The sequence below is a fragment of the Argentina silus genome (assembly GCF_951799395.1).
Source record: "Argentina silus genome assembly, chromosome: 16".
NCBI lineage: Eukaryota > Metazoa > Chordata > Actinopteri > Argentiniformes > Argentinidae > Argentina > Argentina silus.
The window spans coordinates 1,414,318-1,439,317 of NC_139670.1; the positions used below are offsets into that span (position 1 = coordinate 1,414,318).

Sequence of the window (25,000 nt, forward strand, 5' to 3'; positions counted from 1 at the left end):
TGCCGGGTCTCACCGCCTCCCACTCCTCCAGCACCTCCCCCACCAGAGCCCTGCAGGCAGACACCTCCCCCTCCCCCCAGGCCACCAGACATCACCCCCCCCTCACCTCCCCCTCCCCCCAGGCCACCAGATATCACCCCCCCCTCACCTCCCCCTCCCCCCAGGCCACCAGACATCACCCCCCCCTCACCTCTTCCGTCACCCCAGAGTTCTCCCTGCCGCACTGTCCCATCAACACCACCACAACAACAACAACAACAACATCAACATCAACAACAACAGCAACAGCAACAACAACAACAACCTCAACAACGTCAATGACACAAGACCAGGGCCCGGACCCCGGGACCCGGCTGGGCCAGAAGGAGACGACTGGGTCCAGCCTCCAGGTGTCGTTCCTGATTCGCCTGCATGACCCTGTGGAGTCTCTGCCAAACACGGTCAACGCAGATTCAGACTGAGGGGAGATCCGCGGAGGCTGGTAGAGGCTGGTAGAGGCTGGCAGAGGCTGGTGAAGGCTGGTGGAGGCTGGTAGAGGCTAGTAGAGGCTGGCGGAGGGTGGTAGAGGCTGGCGGAGGCTGGTAGAGGCTGGCAGAGGCTGGTAGAGGCTGGCAGAGGCTGGTAGAGGCTGGCGGAGGGTGGTAGAGGCTGGCGGAGGCTGGTAGAGGCTGGTGGAGGCAGGCAGAGGCTGGTGGAGGCTGGCGGAGGCTGGCAGAGGCTGGTAGAGGCTGGCGGAGGTAGGAACTGGAGGACGGGCCTCATTGTGATGCCTGGAACGGAATGAGGAATGGTGTCAAACCTCATACCATTCCATGCATTACTATGAGCCCGTCCTCTGACTTCTACCTCCACCAGCCTCCCCTGGTAGAGATTCATAGTGTGTATAGATTAATCTATGTTCATGTATTTCAGTGTATTTTCATATTGTGTGTGTTATTGTGTGTGTTATTGTGTGTGTTATTGTGTGTATATAATTGTATTTAACGAAGAGGTACTGTGAAACGTCTTTGTAAAAGAGTTGGATAATTTGAACTATATATAGATAAGAGATGAAATATGATATTAAAAAGAATTGTGGAATTTTTTTTCTGTTGTTGTTTTTGTTTCTCTAAATGTGACCGTGGGGTGTACCATATGAATTAACCTGTTTACATGAATACATTATGATAACCACACAGACACACAAACAGTAATAACAGCTTTTTAATAGCCTATAGTAAATGCATCAATGTCCACTGCCTTGGTATTCAGTAGACTAGTCTTCAATTATTTCACCTTTCCTTCACATTGCTCTTTTGTCCAATCAATATTTTAAACAGGTGGAAAACTTTGCAAACACTAAAAGTATCCGATGACGACGGAAAAGGGACCGGGCTGAGGAAGAGCGCAGGGCAGGGCTGAGGAAGAGCGCAGGGCAGGGCTGAGGAAGAGCGCAGGGCAGGTCTGAGGAAGAGGGCAGCGCAGGGCTGAGGAAGAGCGCAGGGCAGGGCTGAGGAAGAGGGCGGCGCAGGGCTGAGGAAGAGCGCAGGGCAGGGCTGAGGAAGAGCGCAGGGCAGGGCTGAGGAAGAGGGCGGCGCAGGGCTGAGGAAGAGCGCAGCGCGGAGCGGCTGTAGGCGACCTGCAACGCCGCCTCTGTTGTGATTGGCTGCGTGGCCACGCGTTGCCCTGGGAAACGGCGCGGCGGTTGAAGCGGGAGTTGCCAGATCACCACGCCGCGAGCTTTTGTTTACATCCGCAAAGCCGAGCAAAATAGCGGAGAAACCTCCTTCAACAAGACGGGCTTTTCCTCTCAGCCAGCTAACTATCGACGGGGAGCTCGATGTACCAACTCCAGTTGCTAGTTTGTGACTCGTAGCCACCTGTGTCGGGTACTTTGTACACTAGTCGCTTGCGCTGTCATATTATTTGTTGTTGACAACGAGCTAGTTAAGTTAGCTAATCTTGCTCCGGTTGCGACCCTCGTATCCTGAGACCAGGTGAAGGTGAACTCGGGGGGCTCCCTCCCTCACACCCCCAACTATGGCTTCGAGAGGTAAAACATTACCATCCAGCACTGTCTAGCTAGCTAACTAGGTAGCTTAGCTCCATACACAGTGAGTAACCTTACAGAATGAACGTATAGCAGTGACACGGGTGTTGTGGGGATATCACCCAGTACCCCAACAAGCTACCTTCACTAATGACAATGTGTCATTAGCCAAGATTGAATGTAGTATTTCTAATAAAGTCCCATTCACATGAAAGAGTGTACCTAGGAATTTGGTGGGGAGGTTTTGGTATGAGTGGTACCGAGCCAGAAGTGGACCTCAGGTTGTGTGTGTTCGCAGTGTGGCAGCACCCGTACGTCAACATCTTCAAACACATGAAGGTCGAGGAATGGAAGAAGTCGTCAAAAGAGGGAGATGTCACAGCGTACATGGTAGCTAAACTACACTTCTCACTCGGCTACTTACCGACTACTCTACCAAAGTCTTTTTACTTTTAACTGATACAGTAAAATGATTTATCAGTCATATAGACAACCCGGCCTGGTCTCTGCATTAACTTCGTTTTTTTGGTCCCGACCCGTTTGCAGGATAAGACGCTGAGGTGTTCAGTGTTGCGTATTCGTGGGTCCATCCCGGCCAGTAACTACATCCTGCTCCCCAAGACCAGCACTCAGTCCCTGGGGCTGACGGGGCGCTACATGTACCTCCTCTTCAGACCCAGCCCCTCCAAACACTTTGTGGTGCATCTGGACGTAGCCGCAGAGGTACTGAACCCATGATCCCAAACCCACTTTACAAACCTCCCATCATGGCTGTACAGTACTGTTGTTGGGCACAAAGTCCCTGCATCGCCAGGAGACTATAAACCCTGTTTGAATGGGCCTGCTGGGTGACTGGCTGTGGAGCCGTGTCGTGGCAGGCATGGCTGGGATGCAGAGTGTGATGGAGGTCTTTCAGTGAACAACAATAAACTATGTTTGGTCTCAGTTGAGAGTTTTAATGCAAACACAATGTACGTCATAGGTCGAGGGGTCAACATATGTTGCACCTGTTTGATGATAGAGAAGCTGGGAAAAGAAGCTCCAAGTCTCCAACTGAAGTAGGAGAGAGAGAGAAGTTGTCAAATACATCCCATTGGGAATGTTTTGGCTTAGTTCTTAGAAAACAAGAGTAGGTTTGTACACATGAACATCCAGATTGCAAAATGCTGTTTTTCCAAGCAGCAGCAGAGGAACCAGGCATCCTTCACTCCACACTCAGTGTGTGTGGATGTGTGTGAACATTGATGTGATGCTTCTCCTTCTAACTGAGACAGAGAGAGAGACAGACAGAGAGACAGACAGAGAGAGAGGCGTCCCGAGGTTGTTTTGGCTCAGTTCTTAACCCAACCTTCAAGGCAAAATCCTGACGGAGCTCTCTGGCATCTGTTAGTAGGCCTGTCACATCCACACCCCTTCTGGAGTCTGGGTGAATTAATCTGTGATCCTACCGCATTCTGACAACGAGGCTGATTCCATCTACACAAGGCCACCTAGGAGCACGCTTCAGAGATGGAATGGCGCTCCATCACCATTATATCATTCCAGTAGCCGGGAGATCAGACAGGCTGGCTGCCAAGGATGAAACTGACCCGTTCGCCTCCAAATTAGATATGAAGTCGTGTCCTGAGATACACTTTTATCATTCATGCCCAATAAACGTGATTTGAATCTCTCATCAATCTCTCTCTCCCTCCGTCCCTCACTACTGTCCCCAAGCTAGCAAGATGCTCGCGCACACACACACACACACACACACACACACACACACACACACACACACACACACACACACAAACACACACCGCTCCCTGAACACATCTAGGCCTAGATTTAATTTTTCTAAGATTTTACTTGTTTATTAAAGTGTCTTGGACTTTATGGTGCCCGTCCCTCCAGGTGTTTGACCTTGGTTTGTTTGACCTCCCTTTGTGTTACTTCCTGTTTCCTGTGTGGTGTAGGAGGGTCAGGTGATCCGCGTCTCCTTCTCCAACCTGTTCAAGGAGTTCAAGTCCACCGCCACCTGGCTGCAGTTCCCTTTCCTGTGTGGAGCAGCCGAGGGCTCTGTCTACGACAGCACCGCCAGGACAGCCAGACACGGTAACACGCACGCACACCACACACAGACACACACACACACACCGCCTAGACCACCAGACACGGTAACACACACACACACACACACAGCCAAGACAGTCAGGCACGGTAACACACACACACACACACACACACTCCCGCAAGACCACCAGACACGGTAACGCACACAGACAGACATACACACACACACACACACCCCGCCTAGACCACCAGACACGGTAACACACACACACACACACACACACACACACACACACCTTATTTGTTTACTTCACCTGTTTGTTTACGTGCTGAATCCCTTCAAAGCAGCACATCTTAATGGGGCAACACACATCTTAAAAGGGCAATGATGTTCTCTCTGTCGGCCAGGCCTGGTGGGCCCCGCCCCGGCCTCCCCTCGCTGGACGTGTCTGATGATGGACCTGCACTACGTCCTGTCTGTCTACCTCAACCGCCGCCACAGCCACCTGAAGAGCGTGCGGCTGTGTGCCAACATGGCCGTCAAGAACCTGTTCACCAGCGACCTGCAGCTGGACCCTGGTGAGACACTGCTCCCTGCTGGCAGACGCTAGTCACCGTAGACGCTGACCTAGGATCAGCTGACCCTCTCAGAGGTCTAATGGTACAGTCACCACTCAGGGGAGGCTGGTGGAGGGAGAAATCGGAGGACGAGTGTGTTTGATACCATCCCTCATTCCGGTCCATGCATTACAATGAGCCCGTCCTCAGATTTCCACCTCCACCTGCCTCCACTATAACCTACAGTACCAGTCACAAGTTTGGACACACCTTCTCATTCAATGGTTTTTCTTCATTTTTAAAAAAAATTATTTTCTACATTGTAGATTAATATTGAAGACATCAAAACTATGAAGGAACACATATGGAATTATGTAGTAAACAAAAAAGTGTTAAACAAACCAGAATATGTTTTATATTTTAGATTCTTCAAAGTAGCCACCTTTTGCTTTGATGGCAGCTTTGCACACTCTTGGCAAGGTGTGTCCAAACTTTTGACTGGAACTGTACATCAACTAAATGTAAACCTAGATGGGCTATTCTTCTGACAACAAGGTCTGTTACCTCTCTGAAGGGTGAGTATTAGGCTGTTTAACCCTGTTATCAGAAACAGCACTACAGCACTGTGTCACTGGAGCCTCTTCAGGATGTTCATGCTTGTCATTGACCTCGGCATTTCCATAGAAAAGCACATCCTCAGGAAACATACCTTTTACCAAACACCTTCAACCAGATAGCTTTTAAATGGGAGAGCCGTCATACTGAACCATCCAGAGCTTTTATTTTGCACTCATTTTCTCTATCAAATGAGCGTACTCATTAGAGTACTAAACTTCCCACAGAGCTGAGCCCAGACCCTTCAAAACACCCCTTTACATCTGAGGATATAATGATAACGTGCGTACATCCAGAACCCTCCAGCCTTTCCAGAGATACAAATAGTTTTAATTCAGCAATTTGCCCCCCCCACGCAGCCGCTTGGTGCTATTACCTCCTCCATTATCTTCTGAGAGAGAGAGAGAGAGCATACAGCCTTTCTGCTAATGTCAGCTGTGTGTGTGTGTGCGTGTGTGTGCATGTGTGTGAGAGAGAGCTACTATCCACAACAATAATTCCAAGGACAGTTCTGCCTCTCTACTGCCCTTCTCCTTTCTTCCTTTAACATTCTATTCATCCTTCCATCTCTTCCCTTTACCACAGTAAGTTTCAAGTGTACTTAATACAGATTAAAAGTGAATTCTACAGTCCCTAGTCCCAAGTGGTTCAAATGTCCTTCCCCTCTGCTACCTGAAACGTCCTCTTCAGCTGAAAGGTTCTCTTCCTCTGTGGTGTTCTCTCTCTCTCTCTCTCTCTCTCTCTCTCTCTCTGTCTTCATCTGTCCATCCTCTGTGGTGTTCTCTCTCTCTCTCTCTCTCTCTCTGTCTTCATCTGTCCATCCTCTGTGGTGTTCTGTCCTCTCCTCCAGGGTTGTCCTTCAGCGAGGCCAGGCAGGCAGGGCTGGCGTGTGTGTTGGGGACAGGCCCCATGCCCAGAGAGATGGCCTTCCCTGTGCCCAAGGGAGGCAGCTGGCACCAGCTCTACGACTACATCAGGTGGGACACCCTGCTACTGATACTGTCCAAGACTATCTATCACACATCACACGGGCATGGGGGACATGTGCTTTTCCATGAATTGAAGGCATCCATTTTCAATGACTTTTCAATCCATTGTTAGTATGTAATAGTATGTGTCTATACTGTTCCAGTGGTCAGCAACTCCACTGTGTGTGTTCTTTACATTCTACTGAGTTTCGGATTTAATGGGAGTTTCACAACATTCCCTGAATTGATGGAATTGAAAAGGAATGATCCCCAACCCGGGAACACAGCACCGTAGCCTTACTGACTGACTGACTCAGGCTTCCTCCTGCCTAACCCTAACCCTAACCCTAACCCGAACCTAACCTAACCCTAACCCAACCCTAACCCAACCCTAACCCTAACCCTAACCCAACCCGGGAACACAGCACCGTAGCCTTACTGACTGACTGACTCAGGCTTCCTCCTGCCTAACCCTAACCCTAACCCAACCCTAACCCTAACCCAACCCTAACCCAACCCTAACCCTAACCCAACCCTAACCCAACCCGGGAACACAGCACCGTAGCCTTACTGACTGACTGACTCAGGCTTCCTCCTGCCTAACCCTAACCCTAACCCAACCCTAACCCTAACCCAACCCTAACCCTAACCCTAACCCAACCCTAACCCAACCCTAACCCAACCCGGGAACACAGCACCGTAGCCTTACTGACTGACTGACTCAGGCCTCGTCCTGCCTAACCCTAACCCTAACCCTAACCCTAACCCAACCCTAACCCAACCCTAACCCTAACCCAACCCTAACCCTAACCCTAACCCTAACCCAACCCGGGAACACAGCACCGTAGCCTTACTGACTGACTGACTCAGGCCTCGTCCTGCCTAACCCTAACCCTAACCCTAACCCAACCCTAACCCTAACCCTAACCCTAACCCAACCCAACCCGGGAACAGCACCGTAGTCTTACTGACTGACTGACTCAGGCTTCGTCCTGCCTAACCCTAACCCTAACCCTAACCCTAACCCAACCCTAACCCAACCCTAACCCTAACCCAACCCTAACCCTAACCCAACCCTAACCCTAACCCTAACCCTAACCCTAACCCAACCCAACCCGGGAACAGCACCGTAGCCTTACTGACTGACTGACTCAGGCTTCGTCCTGTCCTGTCAGGCACTTTGCCACCTTAAGTTATTGTTTTTATTACTGCTATATTGCATTGTTGATTGTTTGCTGCATTGTTGAGGAGCTAGCTTGCCCTAAACATTTCATTGCATCATCTATGGCTGTATTCTGTGTATATGATAAATAAACTTTGATTTGATTTGATTAGCCTCCACATGCCCCTTACCTTCCTGTCCGGGGCTGAAGCAGCTCAGTGAACTTCCTTGTGTTCAATCACGTCTTGCTTCCGTCCTCCAGGTTTCCCTCTGACGGATCCAAGATGCCCTTTGACTCCATTCAGAAAGGCCAGCCGGGCCCAGTGTCCAGTGAGTGGACCAGACACACTGTACTATACACACTGTTAACTGTTAAGATGTAGCTTGAAGACATGGGTTTTCAATCTACGGCGGAAGATTGGAAGTGACTCTGCAGTCCTTTTTCTGTATGTGTTGTCCTCCCTCTCCAGCGAGCAACCCAGCCCAGAGGAGCCCGGTGAGGGAGATGTCTCGAAACGTCAGCATCAGTAAAGCAGTCCAGGACAGAGTCTCCCTCATCCAGCAGATCACCACCCCCAAACCTGTAAGACTGGCCAGACAGCAACATGTCTCATCATGGTGTGTGTGTGTGTGTGTGTGTGTGTGTGTGTGTGTGTGTGTGTGTGTGTGTGTGTGTGTGTGTGTGTGTCTGTGTGTCTGTGTGTGTCGTTGACCTCCAGGTGCTGTTCTATTAGATTACATTTCCACAGCTCACACATTTCCATAAAGAGACCAATCAGCAGCCAGACTTGACTTCCACACTGAAGAGAGCAGATAAACAGACAGGAGGCTGAGACCCACAAGATCAGCCACACGTGTTTGATACCATTCCCTCTCTCTCTCCTCCCCCCCTCCCTCCCCTTCCCTCCCTCTCCTCCCTCCCCCCTCCCCCATCCCATCCTCTCCCCCCTCCCCCTTCCCACCCTCTCCCCCCTCCTCCCTCGCCCCTCCTCCCTCCCTCCCCCTCCCCCCTCTCCCCCCCAGCTCCCGAGGTATCGCACCCCTCTGGTGACTTCAGATGTTCCAGAACTGGGCGTGGTGACCTCCGGACCCATCGCCACGGAGACCCAGGATGACTGGCATTGCCGTGGTGATGACCCCGAGAGAGGTCAGGGGTCGCGGGCCTCCGGGTCGTACCAGTCGCCTGCCAGGACACCGTGCACGGACGATGGGGGTGTGCACGTCTACGTGCACCCTGAGGATGACATCACAGGCCATGGAGAAGAGGAGGACGACAGTGATGTAGAGGAGGTGAGATTGGCACATACACACACACACACACACACACACACACACACTCTCTCTCTCAAACATTAGTTTTTATTTCCCCCCCTATCTGTAGATGGTGTGTACTGCAGTCTCTCGGCCTGTCTCCCTCCCCAGCACCAAGGAGACCAAACAGAGGGTGAGACTACAGTCTGTGCTCCCTTCCTCCTGTCCTCTCTCCTCACCTCCTTCTCAAAGACCCATTGGAGGAGAGGGTCCGAGGGGAGGAGTCTCAGACCTTCTCCAATCAGCTTTGAGAAGGAGGCGAGGAAGCAAGGAAATACTTTTGAGGTTTGGCCAAGATCCCGTTGGATGAAAGCTCCAATGTCCAAAGCTACTTGTGGTGCATATGTTGCAGGAGAGGCTGGTGGACCTCCACCAGCCTCCCCTGGTGTGTTGTAAACCTGTAGTAATGTCTGTTTATTTGTGTCTCTGTGTGTGTGTGTGTGTGTGTGTGTGTGTGTGTGTGTGTGTGTGTGTGTGTGTGTGTGTGTCTGTGTGTGTGTCTGTGTCTGTGTCTGTGTCTGTGTCTGTGTCTGTGTCTGTGTCTGTGTGTGTGTGTCAGAAGCTGCATCCTGACCCCATCCTCAAGCTCAACAGGATCATTGGGTTTGGAGGAGCCACTATGAAGTGTGTAAGTGTCCAACTGTCTGTCTAGAGTCTGGAGATGGAAACGTTGTTGTTGTTGTTGATGTTGATGATGTTGATGATGTTGTTGATGTTGATGTTGATGTTGATGATGTTGATGATGTTGTTGTTTCAGTGTTAACTAGGTTATTTCTCTCCAGGCTCTGTGGACTCAGTGTGGTGAGATGGTGGTGTATCCCTGTCACGCCATCATCGTCTCCATGACGATCTCCTCAGGCCAGCAGAGGTTCCTCATCGGACACACAGACAAGGTGGGTGGACCTCAGGGGAGGCTGGTGGAGGCAGAAATCGGAGGACGGCCTCATTGTAATGCAGGGAACGGAGTGAGGAACGGTTTCAAACACGTGTCTTCTTGAGAGTTTTAATGTGTCTGTGTGTGCGTGTGTGCGTCTGTGTGTGTGTATATATGTACCTGTGTGCGTGTATGTGTGTGTGTGTGTGTTATCAGGTGTCAGCGCTGACGTTTAACGGGAACACCACGTTGCTGGCATCGGCCCAGACAGGAAGTCAGAGCGTGGTCAGAGTCTGGAACTTCCTCAAGGGAAGCTGTCTGGCCATGTTCAAGACCCACGCGCACTCTCTGTCCTCACTCAGGTACACACACACACACACACACACACACACAGGTACATATATGCACACACAGGTACATATACACACACACAGGTACATATATATATATATATACACACACACACACACACACACAGGTACATACACACACACACACACACACACACACACACACTTGACTGTTATGTTGTCCTTGTCCTTCCTCAGTTTCTCGTTCAGTGGAGGAGTTCTGTGTGGAGTGGGTAAAGACAGCCACAGTAAAACAGTGAGTACTCCATCACAACACACACACACACACACACACACACACACACACACACACACACACACACACACACACACACACACACTAACCCAGCTGTCCTACCCTAACCCAGCTGTCTGACCTGTAGATGGTGGTGGTGTGGTGTACCCTAACCCAGCTGTCTGACCTGTAGATGGTGGTGGTGTGGTGTACCCTAACCCAGCTGTCTGACCTGTAGATGGTGGTGGTGTGGTGTACCCTAACCCAGCTGTCTGACCTGTAGATGGTGGTGGTGTGGTGTACCCTAACCCAGCTGTCCTACCTACCCTGACCTGTAGATGGTGGTGGTGTGGTGTACCCTAACCCAGCTGTCTGACCTGTAGATGGTGGTGGTGTGGTGTACCCTAACCCAGCTGTCTGACCTGTAGATGGTGGTGGTGTGGTGTACCCTAACCCAGCTGTCTGACCTGTAGATGGTGGTGGTGTGGTGTACCCTAACCCAGCTGTCCTACCTACCCTGACCTGTAGATGGTGGTGGTGTGGTGTACCCTAACCTGTCCTACCTACCCTGACCTGTAGATGGTGGTGGTGTGGTGTACCCTAACCTGTCCTACCTACCCTGACCTGTAGATGGTGGTGGGGTGGTGTACCCTAACCTGTCCTACCTACCCTGACCTGTAGATGGTGGTGGTGTGGTGTACCCTAACCTGTCCTACCTACCCTGACCTGTAGATGGTGGTGGTGTGGTGTACCCTAACCCAGCTGTCTGACCTGTAGATGGTGGTGGTGTGGTGTACCCTAACCTGTCCTACCTACCCTGACCTGTAGATGGTGGTGGTGTGGTGTACCCTAACCTGTCCTACCTACCCTGACCTGTAGATGGTGGTGGTGTGGTGTACCCTAACCTGTCCTACCTACCCTGACCTGTAGATGGTGGTGGTGTGGTGTACCCGGGCTGCCAGCAGAGGGGAGGTGAGCGTCGTGGCTAAAGCTCACACAGACGTGGACATTCAGACCATGAAGATCGCCTTCTTTGACGAGACGCGGTACTCTACCACACACACACACACACACACACACACACTCCTCCGTCAGGACCAGGCTTATTCAACACTCAGTAGTGGTGGTTGATGGGGGTTTAAGATACTAAAGTGTGTGTGTGTGTGTCTGTGTGTCTGTGTGTGTGTGTGTGTGTGTGTGTGTGTGTGTGTGTGTGTGTGTGTTCCTCTAGGATGGTGTCGTGCGGTCGAGACAACGTGCGGTTGTGGCGTGTTCGTAGCGGGGGTTTACGGTCGTGTCCGGTCAACCTGGAGGAGTACCACTCACTGGACTTCACTGACCTGGCCTTCGAGGAGGGCCACTCTGCAGACAGGGAGCCTGGAGACCGCACGCTGTCAGTGACTGACCACACTCTGACCACACACTGACCAGAGGCTGTGATTAACCACACTCTGACCACACACTGACCACACTCTAACCAGAGGCTGTGATTAACCACACACTAACCATAGGCTGTGATTAACCACACACTAACCATAGGCTGTGATTAACCACACACTGACCATAGGCTGTTATTAACCACACACTAACCATAGGCTGTGATCTTCAGAACTGAAGACTTGCTCTGGTTTCCCAGCCGACGCTGAGGCTTAAGCTCAACAGCCTAATGCAGTCTTTGGAAGGTTCATTTAACCTTCATATAAACTTCCTGGTTCGACCTTTTAAGATTGTATTTATGTTGGACGTGGGTATAACTGTGGTCCTCTGGGGCCACCGTACCAGCTGCTGACCTTTGAGAATGTGCACCTGGGTGCTCATCAGGTCTCCTCCAATCCCTGGTCCTCCAGTTCAGGCAGAGTAGTTGTCTGTGTTCGTCAGAGCTCAGCACAAAACCTCATTTCTCTCTCTCTCTCCCTCCCTCTCTCTCTCTCTCTTCCCCCTGCCCTCCCTCCCTCCCTCCCTCCCTCCTTCCCTCCCTCCCTCCGAGGTGTGAACTCCTCCACATCTCTGGTCCTCTGACTGACAGGCTCCTGCTGCTTGTCCTCATGACTCACAGCTCCCCAGCAGTCTGAAATACCAGGCTAAATCCGCTCGCCTCAGGGGGCCTTTTAACTTTACACTTTCCAAAGAAACAGAAAGTCCCTCCAGCTGTTTCAAGCCCTTCTTTTCTCTAGTTTCCAGCAGGGTTGCTAGAGGGAAGAGCCATTGTGTGTCCTCGATTCCTGATTTCCTGTAAGTTCACTAGCAGCAGGAGTCATTTTGTGCCTTTCCTTTCGTGATTTCCTATAGGTTTGTGAGCAGCCGGAGCGGCCACATCCTGGAGATCGACTACGCCAGCGTGGTGGTAAGGAACGTCAGGAGACTGCTGCCCGCCCAGCAGCCCCACGCCCAACGCAGGGAGAAACAGACCTTCACTACGGGTGAGGGAGGGGGGGGGGGAGGGGAGGGGGGAGAGAGGTACAGCAGCCCCACGCCCAACGCAGAGAGAAAGAGACCTTCACTACGGGTGAAGGGGGGAAGGGGGGGGGGAGGGGGACGGCGACAATGACAGTCCTTGATGTATCCCAGCCTCTTAATTGTGTGTGTGTGTGTGTGTGTGTGTGTGTGTGTGTGTGTGTGTGTGTGTGTGTGTGTGTGTGTGTGTGTGTGTGTGTGTTTAGGCCCGGGCATCGCTATCAACAGCATCAGTGTGTCCTCAGCCTTCTGTGCCACTGGCTCTGAGGACGGCTTCCTACGACTCTGGCCTCTGGACTTCTCTACTGTGTTCCTGGAGGCTGGTAGGAACACACACACACACACACAATATCAAATATCATGCTGTATATCATAGTCAAAGCATATACCAAAGGTTTCCAGGTCCTGACATTTTACTGGAATGTAATCCCTGCCCTTTAAGCTCATTCCACGTCTACACACATACGCGCACACACACACACACACATACACACACATACACACACGCACACACATACACACACACATACACACACATACACACGCACACATACACACACATACACACATATACACACGCACACACACTCACCTCGTTGTTCCTCTCCTGTCAGAACACGAGGGTCCGGTGAGCCTGGTCTCCATCTCGTCTGACGGCCTCAACGTCATGGCGGCCACCTCCACCGGTAACCTAGGTTACCTGGACGTGGGTAGCCGTGGTTACAGCACGCTGATGAGGTCACACACAGACAGCGTGCTGGGCTTCAGCGTGGACGGGGCCCGCCGGCGCCTGACCTCCGCTTCCTGTGACCGCACGGTCCGGGTCTGGGACATGGACTCAATGCAGCAGGTCAGTCAGTCAGACACACACACACACACACACACACACATACACACACACATACACACACACACACACACACACACCTTTCACCTTTAAGACCTGAGTTAATACTCTACTGGTCACATGGCAGTACACCCTGAGCCATACTGACTGTTACCAGGGGAGGAAGGCAGGTGTACTAGTGTGGTGTGGTTGTAGGGGCACATGGGCAGTTTGGCAGGAAATAGCCACACTAACAATCAATTCACTTCAATTCCATTCAATAAACTCTTTAACCATTTATTCTCAAAGGGCAATTACTTCAATTACTTCAATTACTTCAATTATTTCAATTACTTCAATTATTTCAATTATTTCAATTATTTCAATTTTTCTATGTTTTTCTGGGCATGAACCTGACAGACAGTGAACCCATAACAACAGGATCATGTTTTAACTGAACTCAAGTCTCAAGTCTTGTAATTGTTTTCTCTGTCCCACCATTCTCCTCCCCTCCCCCTGCCCTCTCTCCCTCCCCTCCCTCCCTCCCTCCCTCCCTCCCTCCCCCCCCAGCTGTATGACTTTGTCTCGGAGGACACCCCCTGCTCCGTGGCCTTCCACCCCAGCCTCCAGGTCTTCTCCTGCGGGTCCAGATCCGGCGTGGTCAGGGTCTTCGACATCGCCACCGCCAACCTGCTGGCAGAACACCGGTATGCTCCAAAGACACTGAGACCAAGGTCGACTTTGTCTGGTTGTGTGATTGGTCGTCTGGGAAATGTGGGGAAAAGCTGGTTTTTTTAGCCTGCTAAGACAGGGCCTCGGGCCTGATTAACACCTGGTGGCTGTGACGTCACACACGCACATTCACACAGACACGTACGCAAGCTCGCGTGCACACACACACACACACACACACACACACACACACACACACACACACACACAGACACACACACACACTCACACACCCTCCACTCTCTCACACACACACACACACACACACACTCATATTCTCACACACACACCCTCCACTCTCACACACACACACACACACACACACACACACACACACACCCTCCGTCCTCTCACCCAGAGACGGCCTGGGCCGTCTGCGGGGGCAGCAGAGTCAGCCCCCCTCTGGACAGCCTCACTGTGGGGGTCTCAGCACTAGACCGAGGAGAACAGGCCTTCACACGTACCTGACCTAGGTACAGCAGGGAGGGAGGCTTACTGATGGTGTCTCTCTCTCACACACACACACACACACACACACACACACACACACACACACACACACACACACACGTACCTGACCTAGGTACAGCAGGGAGGGAGGCTTACTGATGGTGTCTCTCTCACACACACACACACACACACACACACACACACACACACACACACGTACCTGACCTAGGTACAGCAGGGAGGGAGGCTTACTGATGGTGTCTCTCTCACACACACACACACACACACACACACACACACACGTACCTGACCTAGGTACAGCAGGGAGGGAGGCTTACTGATGGTGTCTCTCTCTCACACACACACACACACACACACACACACACACGTACCTGACCTAGGTACAGCAGGGAGGGAGGCTTACTGATGGTGTCTCTCTCACACACACACACACACGCGCTAGGACACACACACACGCGCGCGCGCGCTAGGACACACACACGGACATGCTAGGACGCGCGCACACACACACACACACACACACACACACACACACACACACACACACACACACACACACCCACACACACACACACCCTTGTCCATCCGTAGGCCCCTGTAGAGGCCAGGTGTCTGCCAGTCTATTAGTGGAACAGTGCTGAGGTCTGATATGAGGAGTCATGGACACCTCCTCTTCATACGCACACTCAACGTCTGGGTGTGTGTGTGTGTGTGTGTGTGTGTGTGTGTGAGAACAGGCAGCACCGAGGGGAGGTGGTGGGCCTAACCTTCTCTCCAGACGGACAGTTGATGTACAGCGCTGGTTCTCTGGGGTCTCTGGCTCTCTACAACTCCTCCCAGGAAGACCACCATGTCCTCAGAGTCCTGGGTGAGTCCACACACACACACACACACACACACACACACATACATGCGCGCACACACACACACACACACACACACACACACATACATGTGCACACACACACATACATGCGCACACACGCACACACACACATGCGCACACACACGAACATACACACACACACACGAACATACACACACACACACGCACATACACACACACACACACACACGCTCTTCCAAATAAAAAAATGGCACACTTTAGAATGCAAATACAAATACTAGAGTCAACAGTATTTGTCTTTGTGACCCCCCCCCCCCCCCCCCCCCCCCTCCTGGTTGTCTAGGTAACGTGGTGGTGCGGGGGACAGAGCGAGGCCCTGACTCCCTGGCGGTGAGCCCCGACAGCCTCCGCCTCGCCTACATCGGCCCCTCAGAGTACACCGTCACCATCATGGACGCACGCTCCCTGGACGAGGTCCGCCTCCAACACAACCACACTACTTTATTGTTCCCGCCTCCCAACAGACAACTTTATTGTTCCCATCTCCCAACACAACTTTATTGTTCCTGCCTCCCAACAGACAACTTTATTGTTCCTGCCTCCCAACAGACAACTTTATTGTTCCCATGTCCCAACAGACAACTTTATTGTTCCCGCCTCCCAACACAACTTTGGCGTTTTACTGTCATGTTGTCTTGTCCGACCCCCGGGACTCGTGGCTGTTTCTATCTGCTCTGTTTCTACCTGCTCTGTTTCTACCTGCTCTGTTTCTACCTGCTCTGTTTCTATCTGCTCTGTTTCTACCTGCTCTGTTTCTACCTGCTCTGTTTCTACCTGCTCTGTTTCTACCTGCTCTGTTTCTACCTGCTCTGTTTCTACCTGCTCTGTTTCTATCTGCTCTGTTTCTACCTGCTCTGTTTCTATCTGCTCTGTTTCTATCTGCTCTGTTTCTACCTGCTCTGTTTCTACCTGCTCTGTTTCTACCTGCTCTGTTTCTACCTGCTCTGTTTCTATCTGCTCTGTTTCTATCTGCTCTGTTTCTACCTGCTCTGTTTCTACCTGCTCTGTTTCTATCTGCTCTGTTTCTATCTGCTCTGTTTCTATCTGCTCTGTTTCTACCTGCTCTGTTTCAGATCTAAAAAAACAACCTAACAACTTGTTGTCTTCCGTTCTGTAGCACTGTGACTGCCGATGGCGCTGGTTCTTATAAAAGGTTTTATGACTGATGTCTAGTTGATTCATTTACTCAGACAAATGTGCTGATTGTAAGTCGATTTGGATAAAAGTGTCTGCTAAATGATTAGAATGAGATCAGAGCTGAGTCAGAGGCTAGGACAGGACTATGGATTTGGATGGGACTAGGACAGGACTATGGATTTGGATGGGATTAGGGCAGGACTATGGATTTGGATGGGACTAGGACAGGACTATGGACTTGGATGGGACTAGGGCAGGACTATGGACTTGGATGGGACTAGGGCAGGACTATGGACTAGGGCAGGACTATGGACTTGGATGGGACTAGGGCAGGACTATGGACTAGGGCAGGACTATGGACTTGGATGGGACTAGGGCAGGACTATGGACTAGGGCAGGACTATGGACTTGGATGGGACTAGGGCAGGACTATGGACTTGGATGGGACTAGGACAGGACTATGGACTAGGGCAGGACTATGGATTTGGATGGGACTAGGACAGGACTATGGACTAGGGCAGGACTATGGATTTGGATGGGACTAGGGCAGAACCATGGACTTAGGTTGTACAGTAGCAGAGGATGTTATTGTTGCACATGATGTTGATGTTTAATGTCTGTTTTTGTTTTTAAATGTTGTTGTCTGGCTTTAAGCGTGCCACATGACCAAATTAATTTCCCACCTTTGACCCTGACCTTTGACCCAGAGGTATAGTGATCCTGTGTTGTCCCTGTCCCTCTGACAGCTCCTCCGTGTGGATGTCAGTATCCTGGACATGGAGAGCACCACTCTGGACTCTGCTCTGAAGGTCTGCTTCTCCCCCTCCCCCTCCTCCTCTACGGGACACCTGTTGGTCACCACCTCCGCTAACAAGATCCTCTGGCTCAGCGCCAAGACTGGACGCCTGCTCAGAGAGGTGTGTGTGTCCGTGTGTCCGTGTGTGTGTGTGTGTGTGTGTGTGTGTGTGTGTGTGTGTGTGTGTGTGTGTGTGTGTGTGTAATATCAGGTATCTGTCCCTCTGCCAGGCCTCTAAGGTCCATAAGCACCAGTGCTCCTCGTTGGCTGTGAGTGAGGACGGCCGTTTCCTGGTGACGGCAGGTCACCGCGCTGTGAAGGTGTGGGACTACAACATGCAGCTGGACCTCAACTCCCAGGTACCTGACCCAGTCTGTCCCTGTCTAACCCAGTCTGGCCCGGTCTGACCCAGTGTTGTTGTTCAGGATACTGTAGTGATAATCCAGTGCTAGCATTGTGATCCGTTTGGGTTGTACCTTTTTTTTTTTGTTGTCTTATTTTTTATGGTTTCATTGTAGTATATTTAGTAGTTGAACTTTGTTGATTTGTGTGTGTGTGTGTGTGTGTGTGTGTGTGTGTGTGTGTGTGTGTGCATGCCTGTGTCCTCCCCTCAGATGTTCATTGGCCACAGCCAGCCGATTCGCCAGGTGAGCTTCACACCTGACCAGATGGGTGTGGTCTCCGTGGGAGACGCCATCTTCCTCTGGGACTTCCTGGCCCACCCCCTGGAGGCGGGGCCTGGCAGACGGTGAGAATCTGTCTGTCTGTCTGTCTGCCTGCCTGACTGTCTGTCTGCCTGCCTGCCTGACTGTGCCTGCCTGTCTGTCTGTCTGCCTGTCTGCTTGTCTGCCTGTCTGCCTGCCTGTCTGCTTGTCTGTCTGTCTGTCTGTCTGCCTGCCTGCCTGCCTGTCTGCTTGTCTGTCTGTCTGCCTGTCTGCCTGCCTGTCTGCTTGTCTGTCTGTCTGTCTGTCTGTCTGTCTGCCTGCCTGCCTGCCTGTCTTACTGTAATTCTCTGTCTCTCTCTCTCTCAGCTCTCCACCTGCTGCAGCCTCCGTCTCTCCTCCTAAACCAGGTGAATACAGGAGATGATTCCACCCAGACTATCCACCTCCATCACACTATGATGATGATGATGATGATGATGATAAAGATCAAACTGAAGGGCGTAGGTCGCCTAGGGGTTAGAGAGACAGACTAGGAGCAGGAAACACATTTATTTTGAATAAAGATATATATATATATATGTATACACTCACTGAGCACTTTATTAGGAACACCTGTACACCTTCTCATGGTGGAGGAACACCTGTACACCTTCTCATGGTGGAGGTGGTGTAATGGTGTGGGGAATGTTTTCTTGGCACACTTTGGACCTGTTAATACCAGTCAATCATCGCTTGAATTCCACAGCCTATTTGAGTATTGTTGCTGACCATGTCCATCCCTTCATGGCCACAATTGACCCATCTTCTAATGGCTACTTCCAGCATGATAATGCACCAGGTCACAAAGCAAAAGTCGTCTCAAACTGGTTTCATGAACATGACAATGAGTTGAGTGTTCTTCAGTGGCCTTCCCAGTCACCGGACCTGAATCCAATAGAACACCTTTGGGATGTGGTAGAACGGGAGATTCACAGCTTGAAAGTGCACCTAAAAAATGTCATCATGGACCAGAATCTCAAAGGAATGTTTCCAACATGTTGTGGAATCCATGAAGAATTGAGGCTGTTTTGAGAGCAAAGGGAGGCCCTACCCAGTATTAGTATATTAGTATATATTAGTGTTCCTAATAAAGTGTTTGGTGTGTGTGTGTGTGTGTGTGTGTGTGTGTGTGTGTGTGTGTTTGTAAATAGGAAGTGTATGAATGTTAAGGTAACTTAACATAAAACACTGGTTGTGATTTCAATCTGTGCACTCAGCTCCAAATAGTCATTCGGAGTCAGAGGTCAACGGAATGCTGCTGTCCAATGGGATGCCTCGGCGGACGGCACCCCTCCCATCCTCCGCCCCACCCTGTCTGGACATAAGCTCCATAGACAGGACAGGACAGGAGGGTAAGGACACACACACACACATACACACCATACACACCACACACATCATACACACCACACCCGCATACACACCACATACACCATACACACCACACCCGCATACACACCATACACACACACCATACACACCACACACACACACACACACAACCCTCTCTCTGTCTCTTGTAGGTCTGGGTTCTCTCTCTCTGTGCGAGGAGGATGCTGACGTGGTCGCCGCCCCCGTGACAGGCCCCTCCCTTTGCCACGCCCCCATAGCCACTGGCTCCTCCTTCCTCAAGGTCACAGAGATGGCGGCGGGCGGAGACTCATCGCCTGCCAAAGCCAATCACAACGCAGGAATGGACAAAGGTATTTATTTATTCATGTATTCATGGATTCCAAGCTCTTGATCCACTTCAATGGCAATGTCTCCTGTACACAAAAGCCTTAGTTTCCATATTAACCTATAATTCATATAATATATGATAATTATGCCATTTAGCAGAAGCTTATATTCACTTGTAGTACAGTGAATGCGTACATGTTTTGTATAAGTGGTCCCAGCAGGATTTGAACCTCCACACACACGACCACGTTGATCACATGACCTTCCTCAGGTGACCTTCAGGGGAAGGAGCCAGTGCGTCCAGACTGCTACAAACACTTTACGCCACGTTTCAAAACCTCCACGCTGGACCAGGTACACACACACACACACACACACACACACACACACATACACACACTCCACGTTTCAAAACCTCCACCCTGGACCAGACACTGTACATGAAATAGCCTGTTTTATAAAGACTCCATTTCCCAGCATCCTGTCTGTTTGCCCCTGTCTCAGACTGCAGCAGCGCCCCCACCAGGTGAGGAGGGCTTGAGCCTGAAGGCTGTGATTGGCTACAACGGGAATGGGCGTGGCAACATGGTGTGGAACCCAGACACAGGTGAAACCAAAGACTGACACATTTGTCAACCAATGAAATATAGATAGTTAGACTACAGTCTAAATAATAACAATATCTGCAGATTTATCTACAGATAGTTAGAATACAGTCGTAAATACATAAAACCACATTCTAGGCTTCTTTCATAGTTGTGGACTTTGTTGTTCACTTTTGTAGGCTCTCGCTGCTGGGAGAGGCTTGTTTTGTGTTCTCCTGTGTGTGTGGTTGTATGGTGGTGTTCCAGGTCTGTATGGTGGTGTGTGTGTGTGTGTGGTTGTATGGTGGTGTTCCAGGTCTGTATGGTGGTGTGTGTGTGTGTGTGGTTGTATGGTGGTGTTCCAGGTCTGTATGGTGGTGTGTGTGTGTGTGGTTGTATGGTGGTGTTCCAGGTCTGTTTGCGTACTCCTGTATGGTTGTGTTCCAGGTCTGTTTGCGTACTCCTGTATGGTTGTGTTCCAGGTCTGTATGGTGGTGTGTGTGTGTAATTGTATGGTTGTGTTCCAGGTCTGTTTGCGTACTCCTGCATGGTTGTGTTCCAGGTCTGTTTGCGTATTCCTGTGGCAGCATTGTGGTGGTGGAGAACCTTCACACCGGCTCCCAGAGACACTGGCTGGGACACACAGAGGAGATCTCCTGTCTAGCACTCACACATGACGCACAGGTACCACACACACACACACACACACACACAGGTACGACACACACACACACACGGGTACCACACACACACACACACACACACAGGTACCACACACACACACACACACACACACACACAGGTACCACACACACACACACACAGGTACGACACACACACACACACGGGTACCACACACACACAGGTACGACACACACACAGGTACGACACACACACACTCACACACACACAGGTACGACACACACACACACACACAGGTACGACTCGCACACACACACACAGGTACTACACACACACACACACACACACATACACAGGTACGACACACACACTCACACAGTCACACACACACACACACACACAGGTATGACACACGCACACACACTCACACACACACAGGACATGAACAGACCCTGGAGTGGCATTAGTGATGATGATGATGATGAAGGGTAGAACTAATGGATTAATGAAGATTATTGTGATGATGATGATGATGACGATGAAGGCTCCTCTCTCTCAGACAGTGGCGTCAGCAGCAGGGGGCAGCGGTGACTCCAGGAGTCTCATCTGCGTCTGGAACGTCCCGGACGGAGCGTGCAGGAGTACCGTCTCCTACCACCGGGGGGCGGTACAGAGCCTGGCCTTCTCCAGAGATGACTTCTACTTCCTCTCTGTGGGTCAGTCCAACAATAAAACATAGTTAATGATTAAAACCAAGTTTAAAAAGACGGGTTTGGAGGGATGGTTTGAAGGAGGATTCGTTGCTGTGGTTCGGGAGAGTGTTCCAAAGAGTGTGTGTGTGTGTGGGGGGACCGGGACAGCCCGGTCCCCCCAGGTCTGGTGTTTAGTCCTGGTGCTGGGGACAATAGTATTCCAAAATGGCGCACTAACAGGCAGATGTTCTGCCTGCGTCCTGTAGGAGACTACTCCGACCCAGAGGTGGCGCTGTGGAGCAGCAGGACGCTGCAGCTGCTGAGCAGAGTGAGAGTGAGCGGGCCGCTGCACGACGTAGCCTTCAGTCCCTCTGCCGCCCGCCAGCTGGCCTGGGTCGGCAGCCAGGGGCTCCACCTCTGCCTCATACACACTACCAGCCTGGAGACGGAGCTAAAGGTACCCTACCTCCTAGTCCCTACCTCCTAGTCCCTACCTCCTAGTCCCTACCTCCTACCTCCTAGTCCCTACCTCCTAGTCCTTACCTCCTACCTCCTAGTCCCTACCTCCTAGTCCCTACCTCCTACCTCCTAGTCCCTACTTCCTACCTCCTAGTGCCTACCTCCTAGTCCCTACCTCCTAGTCCCTACCTCCTAGCCTCTAGCCTCTGTACTCGATATTCCTGCCCTGGCAATGCCTTTCCTAACTGCCCTTTAGGGATGAAAACGCTTGTGAAAGTAATGTGATTGAATAAAGCATCAACCCTCCCTCCCTCCATCCCCCCACCTCCCTCCATCCCTCCCTCCATCCCCCCACCTCCCTCCATCCCTCCCTCCATCCCCCCACCTCCCTCCCTCTCCCCCTCCATCCCTCCCTCCATCCCCCCACCTCCCTCCCTCCCTCCCTCCCTCCATCCCCCCACCTCCCTCCCCCTCCTTCCTCCATCCCCCCACCTCCCTCCCTCCATCCCCCCACCTCCCTCCCCCTCCTTCCTCCATCCCCCACCTCCCTCCCTCTCCCCCTCCCTCCATCCCCCCACCTCCCTCCCTCCATCCCCCCACCTCCCTCCCCCTCCTTCCCCTCTCTCCCCCTCCCTCCCTCCCTCCATCCCCCCTCCCCCTCCTTCCCCTCTCTCCCCCTCCCTCCCTCCCTCCATCCCCCCTCCCTCCCCTCCCAGGTCCAGGGAGTGTGTGTGCCGGAGGAGGTGGGGGAGGGGGTGGAGCTGACATCGCTATGCTACAATGCTAACTCCATCCTGTTCACGGGGACCAACAGAGGACACGTGTGTGTGTGGGACTGTGACACGCAACGCTGCTTCATGACCTGGGAGGCAGACCGCGGAGAGATAGGTAGGGGTGTGTGTGTGTGTGTGTGTGTGTGTGTGTGGTTGTGCATGCATGTAAAATATACACTCACCGGCCACTTTATTAGGTACACCTGTTCAACTGATTGTTAACGCAAATATCTAATGGTGTGGGGGATATTTTCTTGGCACACTTTGGGCCCCTTAGTACCAATTGAGCATCGTTTAAACGCCACAGCCTACCTGAGTATTGTTGCTGTGTGTGTGTGTGTGTGTGTGTAGGCGTCCTGCTGTGTCGGGGGAACCGTGTGTTAACAGGCAGTAACACCAGCAGGCTGAGGCTGTGGGGCGTGGCCTCTGTACAGGCCATGAGGCCCAGGGGAGGGGCCTCTCACACACACGACAGGTTTGTACTCACACTCCTCCTCCTCCTCCTCCTCATCCTCCCATCCTACACTCCTCCTCCTCCTCTTCCTCATCCTCCCATCCTACACTCCTCCTCCTCCTCTTCCTCCTCCTATCCTACACTCCTCCTCCTCCTCCTCCTCATCCTCCCATCCTACACTCCTCCTCCTCCTCTTCCTCATCCTCCCATCCTACACTCCTCCTCCTCCTCTTCCTCATCCTCCCATCCTACACTCCTCCTCCTCCTCTTCCTCATCCTCCCATCCTACACTCCTCCTCCTCCTCTTCCTCCTCCTATCCTACACTCCTCCTCCTCCTCTTCCTCATCCTCCCATCCTACACTCCTCCTCCTCCTCTTCCTCCTCCTATCCTACACTCCTCCTCTTCCTCCTCCTCATCCTCCTATCCTACACTCCTCTTCCTCCTCCTCATCCTCCTATCCTACACTCCTCCTCCTCTTCCTCCTCCTATCCTACACTCCTCCTCTTCCTCCTCCTCATCCTCCTATCCTACACTCCTCCTCTTCCTCCTCCTCATCCTCCTATCCTACACTCCTCTTCCTCCTCCTCATCCTCCTATCCTACACTCCTCCTCCTCTTCCTCCTCCTATCCTACACTCCTCCTCTTCCTCCTCCTCATCCTCCTATCCTACACTCCTCCTCTTCCTCCTCCTCATCCTCCTATCCTACACTCCTCCTCCTCTTCCTCCTCCTATCCTACACTCCTCCTCCTCATCCTCCCATCCTCCACTCCTCTTTTTCCATAAATGTGTTTTTCCATCCTGCAGTTTGTGATGTACAGACTCTCATAGTGTATTATCACCTCACATTCCCTATAATCCCCTCCCTCCCCTCTCCTCCCCTCCCTCCCTCCCTCCCCACCCCTCCCTCCCTCCCCTCCCCTGTCTTGACCTGCTCTATCCTGCTGCTCTCTTCTGATTGGTCCGCGTGCCTGTCCGTCAGAGGGGCCCTGGTCCTATTGGAACAGGAGATGCAGCTGGACGGGACGGTGGTGAGCGCGGCGTTTGATGATGTCATGGACATGGGCATCGTGGGGTCGACGGGGGGCACGCTCTGGTACATCAACTGGCTGGACAACACCAGCATACGCCTCATCAGCGGCCACAGGACCAGGGTGAGGGGCAGGGGGCAGGGGTCACAGGACCAGGGTGAGGGGCAGGGGGCAGGGGTCACAGGACCAGGGTGAGGGGCAGGGGGCAGGGGTCACAGGACCAGGGTGAGGGGCAGGGGTCGCAGGACCAGGGTGAGGGGCAGGGGTCAAAGGTTTCTAACCACCTAGTCTTGATTACAATAATAATAATAATAATAATAATGCATTTATTTTGTATAGCGCTTTTCTCAGTACTCAAAGACACAACGTTCCATGGAGAACAAGAATAGACAGATAAATAAAGTAAAAGTGAAAGGAAAGCAGAGTCAGTAAAGCAGCAGTAACCCACCAGGTGAACGCGGTGGTGTTCAGCCCAGACGAGGCCCACTTCTCCACCTGCGG

The 25,000-nt window shown here is 51.9% G+C and overlaps 1 protein-coding gene across 1 annotated transcript in view; it reads left to right on the forward strand.

The window, feature by feature from the left end:
• Positions 1-2,278: 2,278 nt before the first annotated feature.
• Positions 2,279-25,000, forward strand: part of wdr90 (WD repeat domain 90) — a gene marked incomplete at its 5' end in the record, with an annotated part of 27,556 nt that continues 4,834 nt past the window's right edge. Inside the window, 36 exons of the mRNA XM_083687574.1 lie at positions 2,279-2,419; positions 2,576-2,752; positions 3,988-4,126; positions 4,493-4,663; positions 6,108-6,234; positions 7,650-7,717; positions 7,858-7,970; positions 8,411-8,677; positions 8,769-8,831; positions 9,258-9,326; positions 9,481-9,591; positions 9,789-9,934; positions 10,121-10,178; positions 11,088-11,203; positions 11,389-11,550; positions 12,447-12,577; positions 12,818-12,934; positions 13,226-13,461; positions 14,008-14,144; positions 15,378-15,508; positions 15,831-15,961; positions 17,431-17,601; positions 17,711-17,839; positions 18,095-18,228; positions 18,512-18,552; positions 19,402-19,536; positions 19,708-19,887; positions 20,136-20,218; positions 20,369-20,471; positions 21,011-21,132; positions 21,650-21,806; positions 22,049-22,239; positions 22,958-23,129; positions 23,366-23,489; positions 24,451-24,622; positions 24,951-25,000. The exon at positions 24,951-25,000 is cut by the window's right edge and continues 73 nt beyond it. Coding sequence (XP_083543700.1) covers positions 2,279-2,419; positions 2,576-2,752; positions 3,988-4,126; positions 4,493-4,663; positions 6,108-6,234; positions 7,650-7,717; positions 7,858-7,970; positions 8,411-8,677; positions 8,769-8,831; positions 9,258-9,326; positions 9,481-9,591; positions 9,789-9,934; positions 10,121-10,178; positions 11,088-11,203; positions 11,389-11,550; positions 12,447-12,577; positions 12,818-12,934; positions 13,226-13,461; positions 14,008-14,144; positions 15,378-15,508; positions 15,831-15,961; positions 17,431-17,601; positions 17,711-17,839; positions 18,095-18,228; positions 18,512-18,552; positions 19,402-19,536; positions 19,708-19,887; positions 20,136-20,218; positions 20,369-20,471; positions 21,011-21,132; positions 21,650-21,806; positions 22,049-22,239; positions 22,958-23,129; positions 23,366-23,489; positions 24,451-24,622; positions 24,951-25,000 — 4,775 coding nt within the window. The remainder of the gene's footprint in view (positions 2,420-2,575; positions 2,753-3,987; positions 4,127-4,492; positions 4,664-6,107; positions 6,235-7,649; positions 7,718-7,857; positions 7,971-8,410; positions 8,678-8,768; positions 8,832-9,257; positions 9,327-9,480; positions 9,592-9,788; positions 9,935-10,120; positions 10,179-11,087; positions 11,204-11,388; positions 11,551-12,446; positions 12,578-12,817; positions 12,935-13,225; positions 13,462-14,007; positions 14,145-15,377; positions 15,509-15,830; positions 15,962-17,430; positions 17,602-17,710; positions 17,840-18,094; positions 18,229-18,511; positions 18,553-19,401; positions 19,537-19,707; positions 19,888-20,135; positions 20,219-20,368; positions 20,472-21,010; positions 21,133-21,649; positions 21,807-22,048; positions 22,240-22,957; positions 23,130-23,365; positions 23,490-24,450; positions 24,623-24,950) is intronic.